Source organism: Acanthisitta chloris, unplaced genomic scaffold, assembly GCF_000695815.1.
Source record: "Acanthisitta chloris isolate BGI_N310 unplaced genomic scaffold, ASM69581v1 scaffold13145, whole genome shotgun sequence".
Classification (NCBI taxonomy): Eukaryota; Metazoa; Chordata; class Aves; order Passeriformes; family Acanthisittidae; genus Acanthisitta; species Acanthisitta chloris.
The window spans coordinates 114062-126565 of record NW_008674403.1 but is presented as its reverse complement, the minus strand read 5'-3'; the positions used below and the strand labels follow the sequence as shown (position 1 = coordinate 126565).

The window sequence follows — 12504 nt, the reverse complement described above, 5'->3', positions numbered from 1 at the left end:
TCTTTCAAACTCCTTTGCAAGAGTATATTCTGATCAATATCTCCTACCAGACACATGACTAGGTCAATGAGATGTCTGCAAGAATGTATGGCAAAATTTTGACCAGCTGCAATTATTTATGTGCTGTAGCAGAGGTAGGTTTGCCACAATTGGCTCCATAACCATTCCAAGCACTTCATCAAATATCAATTTGCTTTTAAATAAGTATCTCCATATTTGCTATTGTTTATCGAATTAAATCAGCGGCAGTGTTAGTGCTGACAGGTTAATGATACTATGCAGGAAAATTGCAATGATTGGAGCAATTACATTTCTTAAAAATGGCCAATATTCTCTTCAAATATTTCAATAGCACAAGCTCCAATGTTTGCTTCTTTAAGCAGCCTGCTTTAAAACAGCATCTTTCTAGAGTTGTAAAATTACATCTTTCAGAATGTTTCATCTGTTTTGGAGACTGTATCTTTCTTCAAATGGAGGTCAATAACTTAATCTAAGACTGTCAAGTTCTAAAGCTTTATAAAGCATTTCTTTTGCATGCACACATACACACACACAAAATCCCTCCTTCTGGGGCTGATTCTGCTCAAAAATGTAAATAAATACAGCCACAATTGGACAGATGTTACATCCACTTCCAACATGCTTCATTGCAAAGTCAGGTTTGTATGTACACTTGCCTCTCTCTCTGTTATTTCAAAATCATAAAGTGCAAATACACTTGGGAGAAAAATAATACCAAGCATGGATCTGCACTGCATTTTTTTGTTTGTACATGGAGGTTGGATAACAGTTAAAAACTGGAAGAAGAGAGAGAGAATGATATAGAGTAATGACCCTGTCCCATTTTGACACCAAAAATATACAATGTAATATGCAGGTATATCTGAGAATGCACTTAGAAAAAAAACACTAAAACCCCCATTTTTTCTTTACAAACTATGAATTTTGATCTTACAAAACCTAAAAGGAAAAAACCAAAATCAATTGAGCACTGATTTGAAAAATTCACTAAAAATGCTGAAGATGCAAAATGAACAATGTTCTGCAACCAAAATGTAAATAAACCACAGGTTTATTCTGGGTCTCATTCTGATTTACCCAGAGCCTATAGGGCAAGATGCTCATTGCCCCCATCAGCCAAGAACCTGAGGATTAATCCTTCCTAATGTACCTATTGTCAGGGAATTGCTAGTGGAAAGTCTTCAGAGATGCTTATTAAAATTCCATCATCACACTGAGAGGAGGTTTCTGATAGTTTTCCTGCCTCTGTTCTAGCTCAGGTCTGTTTGCAAACCCTTTAATCATGCCTGCCAGAGAAGATGTATCCCAGAAGTGCAGAACTTCTCTTCTGAAGAGTAATTATTTTTAGCCTCAGAATGCACTGGATGCAATCAGGAGTGAAATGTTTTTAAATTTCCCAAGGAAGAATCCCTGTCAGATACACAAATAGCTTTTCCTTATGTAATGTGCATTCAAGAACATAGATACATACATAAATAGAACTGTGTATCTGGACACGCTGTCTGTTCATTAACACATTTATCTACTCAAGATTACTTAATTCCCATATCAAAAAAGATATCATGTGGCTGAGGGCTAAGTATTCTCTGGCAGGAATGATAAAGTATTAGGAAGAGAAGAGTGAATATTACCAGCAGAATCACCCAAGACCTCCCATTTCCATCTGATGATTAAGTTCCAACCCAAACTTCACTTGTTATATTATTACTATTTGAAGTCTACAAACACACATTCTTTACAAGGAGACAATGCAAACAGACATATACTCACATTTCAAACATTGAGCATATTATCAGTATCTTCACTTTATATCAATTTTACAAACACAGTTGAATTCTTGTAATTGAATTTAGGAGCACTAACAAAAGCACTATAAAATGATGTTTCGCATGCATTTGAAAAACCACAGGAGGGTTAGCTCCAGTTCTAAAAGTTGATCTATCTTTATATATGCTCCATGTATTAAAACATATAACATCAGATAATAAATCAGTTGGAAGTCAACTTACAGATTTGAAATACCAAACTGACCTTTGGCAAGGTGAATCACAGGAATATGGGCTAAAGAAATATTTTTTCTAAAGCCAAAAGTCCTTTAAATTCTATTACTAAAACTTAGGTAGATAACATACATCAGATACAGGCTTTCATTAGCTTTCTCCTTCAGATCTTACTGCAAGAAAAGGCACCTACAGTCAATCACCTATGGTGGATGTGTTTATCATATAGTCGAACACATACCTGGCAAAAATGCCTTATTGTTGAATCAGTTCAGGAGGTAATCAACTGGTAAACTGAAAAGTTTGAATAAATACACAGAGATCCATTTCCTTTTGTTCAAAGTTAACTGAATGTACTGAGAAATAAGAGTGTTACATTTTTGACTGGAATTCCAAAGTAGTGATATATGGAATATGTATAATATATAGTCTTGGGCACTTAAAATGTGCTTGAATTGAGGAGGCAAAAAAGTCTTTATTAGAGCAATAATTACTGCTTAGAAGGGTTCACTCTGCAAGACAGGCCCCACAGACCCCACATCTATCTCAAGAATTTCAAGTTGAAAAATCACTAAAATAATTATTTGTTCTTACTTGCAAGGCTTAGATTTACAAATTAGTAGCCTCCCTACTACAGCTCACTCCAATGCAGAGCTGAGCAGGAAGCTCAAGCCAAAATCCAAGTCTAGTGATATCAAGAACATGACAAATGTTGATTCTCAAAATTTATTTTCTTCATGATATAGGAGTTGGAAAAATCTATGTTAAAGCAGGATTTATTACAGAAGAACTTTTCAGATTACCACCAAAAATGCTATAGCTAGCATAGAGATTACTACAACTGTAGTATATTTTGGTTTTAGCTATCAATTTTTCATAAATGAATGCTCTTTCTTTGTTTCTATATAGATCATTATGGCATAAACAGAAAGCTCATCACCTTACATTTATTTCAGCTAAAGTAAAACTCCATAAATAAACACTTCTTAATAGCAACATTTTGTTTCACACTATATAGCCTTCAATACGAGCAGCTTCTACAAACTTGATTTTTTGCATAACATTATTGGCAGAATATGCCCCATCACTGTTACTACTTCTTTTGCCTTTTGATTTCTTAGGTCGCAATATAATATCATCCTTACCTGAATTAAGACTAAGCTTGTTCAATCTCTATTGCTTAAAAGAGAGAAAATCCCTTGACATAGTCAATATATTTATAAAATACCATTACCTTTTCAAACCATTGTTCATTCTTCTGTACCCATGGCTTACAACACGTTGTATATCAAGATTTTTTACTTACTAGAGAGCGATCCTCTGAAGACACAGACCCTCTCTTCCCACTAGCTTATCCATAGGATAGACTTTGTGAGTGCTTTAGGGTCTGCAGTACCCTTGTGGGCATCATTTGCCCCCAAAGAGTTGAAAAGCAAATTGTTACATCTATAGCACTTACAACGTCCTACATACATCTAAGCCTTTGCTCTTTTCATTCATTCTGTTTGGTTTGGCTTTTGGAAAGTCACAGTCTTGATTGCACTACACAGTAAGTTTGGATTAGAAGGTTTAACATTCCTTAGGTACTAGGCCATATGATAGTTCAACTGGAAATAAAACACCAAAGTCAGCAAAATAACCTAACGGCTTTTATATGGCAGAACCTATAGGCTGAAGCTATCAATTAATTAAACTATTCCAAAGATTTATACTATGGACTTTCCTAGGCTTTGTCTTACGATTAAATGCAGCATGTGAAAAAGGATATTGAGACCTGGATGGATGCATCAAGAAGTATCAATGATTGTTACCTGCAGAGGTGTTACAAGAAATTTCATCTGCTGCAACGAAGACGAATTGATTTCTGCAAGAGAAGATAAAATTCACAATACTGCTTGCTGACTGGGAAATGTGCTAGCTGCCAATTGACTTGATGTTTACAGATGGGGTAGGGGAAGGGTGCTTAATTTTAATGAATGTAGCAAGAAAAAGTGTTGACGTATTTCAGTACTATAGAGTTTATAAGGGTCATGAGGTAGACATGCTGGGATCTTTTAAATGAAATAATGGTGACATTTGGATATGGACTATGTACAAACTCTTGCATTGGAAGCTTCATGTTTTGTGTTACAGATATGTCAATATATTTATAAAGTCTAATAAAAAAGAAAACAATATATTGATAGAGCTATTAAAGGGAACTACTGCAAAATATGGAAGAAGCGCTTTGGAAAAAAAAAAATTGCAATTTACTTTGTGCACCTGAAAGGAGGATATTGAAAGTAAAATATTTTGCTTTTTCTATGGCTAATATGATTGCAATCAGAAAATTAATTTTCTGCTAGTTATTAAAAAATGACATAGTATATTCTCATATACTGTCATCCAAATACAGAGAAAAGTCTCGTGCAGAATCTTAGGAGAATAAGCTAGAGATAAGAGTAATTTAATATAAACCTTCTCTTGCAAAATTCTTTTTTAAACCAGGTAACATAACAAGAGAAATGCTAAGTACACTAATATTTCAAAATGCAGAAAACTTCGTTATGGCACAAATCCTGATTTGTCCTCTCTGAAGTCAAAGCAAACAGGATTTGGGTAAGTGGAAACCAAGTTTCAGGATTAACATCAAATGACTCCTTTATATGTGGATACACAGCTTCCTTGAAGTATTTTTGGGAGCTGCAGGATTAATAAAGACCCTGGGTGAAGTGTTAACACTTGGGTGCTGTTTGACTCCCAGCTGAGGCTCCTCCAGCCTGCACTGCCAGGCACAGCCAAAATCTCCAACTGTTTTGCTCAGCTTTAATGCAAGAGTCTAACAAATAGGAGCCAGAAGGAACTAGTTCTGGCTTGGCCTAAGGACTAACTCGAAAAACTCAGCATTAAGTACTCTGAGGATTTTACTGAAAACTGTTCCATTGAGGAGCAAACATCTCTCAGGGGTAACAGAACCTCGAGGAGTTAAGCCCAAAGAGAACAAAATCTATTTCTCTTACTTCACCTCCAATGTATTAAAGAGATTTGAAATTCTCATTTAGAAATCTGTGAACCTCGTTACTTAGAGGTTCACATTTTAGGGGAAAAATCTAAACAAAACAAGGAATCTGCAGTCTGTACTCTAGGGACAGGATTGATTAAGCAGTGTCTGATCATTGCCTCTGCTCTACCACAGACACTGACACCTCCCTTTTAGCATGAACTTAGTCACCAAACTGTATATTCTCTCATTTTCAACTGGATGTACAATTGGTAGTTTTGTCCTTTGTCACCTGCAACAGTTTCATAAGCTTATGAGATTTACCTTGCATGTAATACTAGAGATGAATTTTAAAAACCAAAGGGGGATAAATTTCAGCTACTCTGTATTTCATAGGTAGCATAATTTGTCTCTGTATTTTACTGCTATCACCTCTTTTATTATGCTCTCTTGTGCCAGTAGCAATGCAGACTTCCCAGCTACTGTTTCACAGCAAATCCTTCTGATTCATTTCTACAAACTTATTAAAATGCCCTAACAACTAAAGGAAAAGATCACTTTTCCTTAAAAACTGCCTCTAAAGTGCTTAGCTGAGAAACTCCTTTGCTTTATCTCTGTACAGAAGAGTGGAACATTGAGCCACAGACCCTCTATCTTCAGATGCCAAAGTACAGAATTAACTGCAAGGATAATATGCTAGGTTAGTACCTACAGAAGGACCCCAGAACACTAACTGCAGTTTGATGAATAATACTGAAACTCTTCTGAAGTCTTACTTTTCTTTTTTGACCAACTCTTTACTAATTAGTAGTAGAAAACTCATTTTACAAAGATGTCACCCAAAAGTGATACCTATTTATAAAACATCTACTAGAAACATTCCTTGTTATACTGCTACATAGGAAGATAGTATTTTGCCTGTATTTTGCTTCTGTAAACTAATTGCACGACTCCATAAATGAGTTTTCCAAGTAGAAAGCTAAGTTCTGGTCAGCAGAGCAACTGTGAGAATGACAAGACTGAATGCTGGAGTTCATTTCTTTTATAACTAATTAGGTGTTACTTGTAACAATGGCAAGAAATTATTTAAGACTTTGATAGCTTAAATATTTTTATGGTGGCAGGTTTTTACCTAGAGGGAGAACTGCTCCTCAGAGGCATTGATCTACACACATACCACACCTGATGGTGTCCCTCCTTCATGTGGATAACCCCACAGTTTGCAAAAGGAGTACTCTGGAGTTCAGCTGACACTGTGGAGCATCATATCCTAAGTCTTAAAGTGATGGAAAGCAGGCCCAGCAAAGGGGAGCTGAGCTAGCTCAGTCCTTTGCAAATGTTCCCTTTAAAGCCCAATTTTGTGCACTGACTGCGTGGAGCACACAAGGCTTGAAAGTCTCACAAGTGAGCCATGATGAAAATTCATGACGCATTTTAGGTTGGTTTAGTGTTCCTCATCACTGCTACACTTTTAATGATTCCAAAAGGTACCAGGAACGTAAGTGGACCCAACTTTATTATACAATAAGCCCTGCTCAATTAAGATCCAGAATCGCTTCTATAATTTAATTTGTGTATTAACAGTGAAAGTACAGAACTAAATTTTTACTGCTCATTGGTTTAGACTTCGGATGTTCAAGAACAGAGATTTTAAAACCAGAAAACCTTTTTCTTTTAAATAAAATTCAAAAGTTGTTACTGGTTCTAAGGGAGATAAACAGAAAAAAAAACCCCAAAATTGAAGGGATAACACGACAAATCCATTGATCTGAATGTACAGTCGGATATATTCAGCCTGCCAGAAACTCACACCCCGGGCTAAGTGCAATCCTTTTAAGTGCAGGAATGGCACCTTTTGGCAGTCTGAGCTCTCTGATGGAAACCCAGACAGTGCAGGTCATGAAAATGTGTTGCTGGGACTCCAAATGGCTGTGTTCCATCCGAGCAGCTACTTCCCAAGGGCAAACACTCTGCATACTACAGCTTCTCTCAAGCCTATATATCAATTTCTTATTTCTTCTAGTAAATTGAAAACTAACATGTTCTTTCACCAGGATGGTAATAATAAAGGTATCTTCAAAGAAGAAAAAATAAATGCTTAAACATTTGATATATATCCCAAATCCTGACAACAGAAGGGGACAGGACAACAGAAGTACTATTAAGTGATTTAGATGCTCTTTCTTACTTTGGGGTAGTTACTGAAGCTGCATTATGCCTTCTTCAAAAAGGTTCAAATATGTTTTAATTTCCTCTGCTCCATTCCCTACAGTCCCTTTGGCAGACTCCTAACAAATATATGCCTCTAATGCCTCACATCTGGCATAAACCTCCTTGTTTTGGCACCTGCACTTTCTATTCAGCAGATCTTCTGCATATCCAATACATTATGTGTTTGCTTTCCCTCTCCTTGATGCTGTTACTTTGGTGAAGACATGCCATGCTATAGCATAAAACTGGGTTTATTGCTTTTCCAAGATCTTTAATCACTGGAGTCTGAACCTTATCCTCGCTATGACTGTTTAGTACACAGAACTACTTCTGTGAAGAAACTCCATTTCTTGTGGATTGTGAAAAAAAATCTGAATTTTTGCTTGTCGCTAAACTGTCCTAGAAAGATGCAATCTGTGGTACACTGGACAAGAACTGTAGGAGAGGGGTCTCACTACTCTCTGTCAGCATTTCCATCTTAGCATCATTTTTCACAGGGTAGCTTCGAAAGAACAAAGCCCGAAAGGATGATTTTCTACCTACCTATATCTTTTTATTAAACATCAGTACATACAACTTATAGCACACTTTCTACATCTAAATAGACTTAAAGGTCAGTGGCTAGTTAAAGTAGAGTGGAGCTCAGAAGGGGCAGAAACTTCTAGAAGACTTGGTACAGACCTCCTCACTGATTCTACTTGACCCATATATGATTTTCCCACTTTACTATTGCTTGAAAAATTCAGAACCTGGAAGTGGAAGATGGAAGAGACTCAGAGAATGGGTCTCAGATACACTCACTTTTTTTTTAAGACTTAAGGAATCTAATCATCATGAAGCACAATTCCAACCTAGGTTCAGGATACAAGGTTACCCTGGGTGCTCCTTCTAAAAGTTTCCCATCCTAGGAAAGGATGTGCTCCTCTTTGTCTGCACTACTACATATTCCTACTACCACCTTACCCACCTGCAGTCATTGCCCCCACTGCATCTCAGATGTACAGAACTTCTCCCAGCTGTGTCTGGGAAGTTTATACAATTAGGTCTTCAGGGGTGGGAAATCTATGTAAGGCACAGAGGGAAATGGCCAATTGTTCTGTGTCCTCTCTTCTCCCTAAAAGGCTGGTGACAGTCAGACTTTTCAACACTGTATTTCACACAGCACATGATTAAGTACAGAATTTTGACACACACCTAAGCTCACACAGAGCTCCCGAAAGTTTTCAATCCCTCCTCTTGGCAACACAGAGCTTAAAACAGAAGCTATCCTAGAGGTCAAGAGGGATTTTAAGGAATCAGGACTCTCTAAAATTAATCACACTAGCTCTAGGAAATTTGAAATGGAAAAGAAACTATAAGCCACTAACAGACAGTGATTATGCTTCATACACCTGAATCCTTGGGCTCTGCTGACAAACCTCACAAAACTAGGCAGTAATGATTTGGCTGAACACAGAGGTGCAGACCCACTCCCAAACACAGCAACTGCTGAGGACAGTGCAGAGCCCCAGAACGGCAGAAATTAGGATGAAAACAAACACAACAGCGAGAAGAAGTTACAGTGGGAAGATTTAAACTCTATTTAATCAGTTGACTATTTCTGGGAAGACCACCATGGGATTTACAAACACAGCCAGTATTTAGAATTCAGGGATCAGAATCTCAGCTGGTAAAATTGATGCAGCTTAACTGAAAGCACTGACTTCACTGGAGCTATTCCAAATTTTATCCTCCGAGGATCTGGTGCTAACTACTGAGTGTAGCAATGATTTTTCCCAGCAGAGTTCTATGTGGCACATCTATACATGTCTCCATTATATTATTAAAAACACTGTAGTTTTTTCCTTCATGCTCTAAATGCTAACACTTCTCTGCTCTTGTGAGAACTCTAACTTTGAGGGTTTTTTCACTAGTTTCACATAGTTGTTGGCTGGCTCCTTGGATGGTTTCTGCAATATTCAAGGATGGACAAAGTTTCCCTTTAAAATAATTTTATGAAGTCCTCCCCAACTCCCTCCTTCTGGTGTCCTAAATTTAAATATCAAGGCTATCAAAGAATTTAAACTTTTTAATATTAGCATAATAACTATAATTAGAAGGTTGATTTTCCTATTATTGTGCTTTATATTCCCATTACTGTAAGATCAAAGTACACCATCATACTCTTAGCATTTGAATCACAACACAAAGACAACTAAACAACTTCACAGCCATACCTATAAGATATATTAAATGAAGTAAGAATAAAACTATAAATAATTCATGCAGTATCAAGCTTCAACAACACTACCAGAAACTTGCTTGACCTGATGTACATTAGGGAAGTATATTTTACTTTCAGACTAATTTCTTCCATGTCAGGTTCTTTTTTTTTTTTTCCTGCAGAATGGCTTGCTCAACCTAACCACTAATAAAGATGCCAAGACAAAGAGGAAGGTGTGGATATTTTGCTCTCACTGAGATACTTTGCTTTCCTTGTCAAAAGATAATGCTCTCCTACCTCCACCACTCCTGATCATTTCATTAAATGCTCTTCACTGAAATTTAGGCAAGCCCTGGAAGCAGATAGAACAAAACCCTGCATCAAAAGAAATTGATGTAGCTACTTCTGCAACTGTTACTACACAGAAAACACTAAAGTTCATCACCCAAACCAAGGGAGCTCATCCATCTCTTGAGCTCAGCTGCCACTCCAGAAGGCCTTGTGTTACCCTTACCTCGATGGGTCTCTCACATGCCCTAGGGAGTCTGAAATGGCACCAGATCTCTGCTTCCAGGCAGCTCAACCAAGCCCTTAATTTGCCTGCAAGGTTAGTCACCTCTGCATTGCTCTTCCTTTGCATCTTCTTTGTGCTCAGTATAGGACGTTTCAGCACGATTTAGCCAATGACAAGATGTCTCTACTATGATTCAGACTGCCAAAGACAGCAGCAGACAGAAAAGTTAAGGAACCTCTCATTAAATTTTATCCTGCCACCAGTCACATCACTTCCTGAACAGGAATAATTCCTTTTCATACCAAAAAGTACTTGTGCAATTATGAAAAGCATATCTTCAAGAAAAGAAAAAAACCCAACCCTTAACTCTTTTGGACACGAATGGAAATGTGCATTCCTAAGACCAGTGATATGCCTGTTTTGCTCAGAGAGAAAAAAAAAACCAAACAAAAAGGCAAAAAAACCCTAAAGAGAAACATGGTCAACAGAAGGTGCTTTCTCAGAATCTGTATTCCTATGTCAAGCTTTCCCCAGCAGATGGGCAGGCATGTTTTTTTTAGCCCTGCTATTGACCTAGCTAAATAACCCGTTCAAATGCTCCAAGAGAGAGAGACTCCTTTTAGCACAGCCTAATACTGATGCCACAAAGCAGGTTGGAGAAAGGACAAGGTGTCCATGCTGCACACAGGGCAGAGAGAATTCTGTCATGGCAATGTCTGGCATAGGAACTCGTCCTCTTTCTCCTTCCATCACCCCTCAAAGACTGCATAAAGAAAATTTCTAGCCAGTTGATGCTGCAACTTGAAATTTAGCATTATAGTTGCAAAAGAAAAAAGAAGAAAGCTTTTACAAAACCTATGGCCTAAATGTGGACAATGTCTGACATCAGAACTAGGGGAAAAATCTGTAGCCCTTTCACATTTTAGATCTACACATATTACTTCCTGATTTATTTTTTAAATCAGAGCCTTGGGTCTAATTCCTATTACCTGCTGTATCAGTGGAATTCTTCTATCTGTGATTACAGAAAAATTACACCTAGTACAAATGTATTTTTATTGTATTATTAATAATACGATAGAGTCCAAAGATGCAGATTTATCTGCAAGAGGAACACCAGTGATTTGTACGTAGATCTTCACATTTTAAAGTGAAACCTCAAATTAAAAGTGAAATTCTGAATACAACATAAATCCGTAGTAGAATTCAAACTGATCTCAGGGGCATAACTGCTCTAAAATGATTGGCATTTTACTGTCATTAACACAGTCTGTGCACTTAAATGAAATACTTGTAGAAGAAGTCCAGCAATTTTACTTCAGAAGTGCTCCATGTCAGCAATGTAAACTGATGTCAGCATGACCCAGGACTGCTAAATTAAGGCTGGTTTTGAAGTCTTATAATTTATATTTGAAAATTTAGTTTATTACTTTATTTTGGACATATTGGTCACTCTCTTTAGGTCATAGCCTTGTGTAAAGAATCAGTGCTTTATTCAGTGAAATACATAATAAAATACACAACTATTTCATTGGGGGATTTATTCTTTATATATATTGTGTCATGCTGAAAACAATGTCTCAAAAACATTCTTCAGATTTGTTTCTGATTTCATGATGATGATTATGGTTTACTAGTAACCACCATTTTATCCACAATAAGTTTCCTAATATACTGAGGCCTAATTATAAACTTCTTTAGCAATTATGAATACCAACAATTCCTTCCCTTCACATTAAGTTTTGAATGACTTTATCATTTACTTGACAACATAATTTGTTCATATTATAACTAAAATCCCATATATATTAAAACTTTGCCAGGATTATTTAAGGATTCATTGGAGAAACACAAAAGGAAGTTTAGAGCCTGGCACACATTTGGTTTCAATGAAGACCTTACTCTTTTATGCATGTCTATGAAACACCCTACAGCAGTTTTCACAACAAGTTCTTTAGGATACATGGGTAAATGTTCTGCTCCCGTTCTGCCAGATTCTTTGCCCCAGGTGGGTTCTTAGAGTATTAGAAACTTGACAAGCCCAAAGGTATGTGGCAAAAAAATAATCTATTTAAATACCTAATCAAATGCTTTAGACTCCTTTGAGGTGGGAAATGCTACAGTAAAAACATGCAGGAGTATAAATTGCCTCTTCCTTGATTAATTTCATCGACATTGTTATTTAAAGTTTGTTCTTCTAATACTTCCTCACCTTGCCTACAGCACATTGCAAATTACATGGCTAATCCATACAGACTATATCCATGTCATTCCATTTTTTATTAATAACATTTCCTTCCTTCATCTCCTCTCTGAGTCTTGCACAATGCTCTTAATTCCTCCTTGGTTTTAAAGCTCTCAGGTTGACAATACTTAGAGCATGTTCTAATCGGCCTCTTTGTGGTCTATCAAGTCAATGATCTGAAAACTAGAAAGTGTATAATTAGCCACTGACATGTCCAAAGGAACTGTTATGGTCTATCATGTCACAGGCATTGACCCGATGGACTGTAACGGTTTCGGTCTGCTGGATTAGGAATCAATGTTTTAGTGACTCCCTAACTCCGTATTTATC

General features: G+C 36.9%; 1 protein-coding gene across 10 annotated transcripts in view; it reads right to left on the bottom strand.

Moving 5' to 3' along the window:
* The window catches only part of RBFOX1 (RNA binding protein, fox-1 homolog (C. elegans) 1), a 124603-nt gene that overhangs the window by 11525 nt on the left and 100574 nt on the right, over positions 1-12504 (bottom strand). For 4 of the 10 annotated variants that reach the window (XM_009075333.1, XM_009075332.1, XM_009075338.1 and 1 more), the window contains one exon: positions 3833-3885. The exons of the other annotated variants lie outside the window; for them this stretch is intronic. In XM_009075333.1, coding sequence (XP_009073581.1) covers positions 3833-3885 — 53 coding nt within the window. The remainder of the gene's footprint in view (positions 1-3832; positions 3886-12504) is intronic. 10 annotated transcript variants of the gene reach the window in all.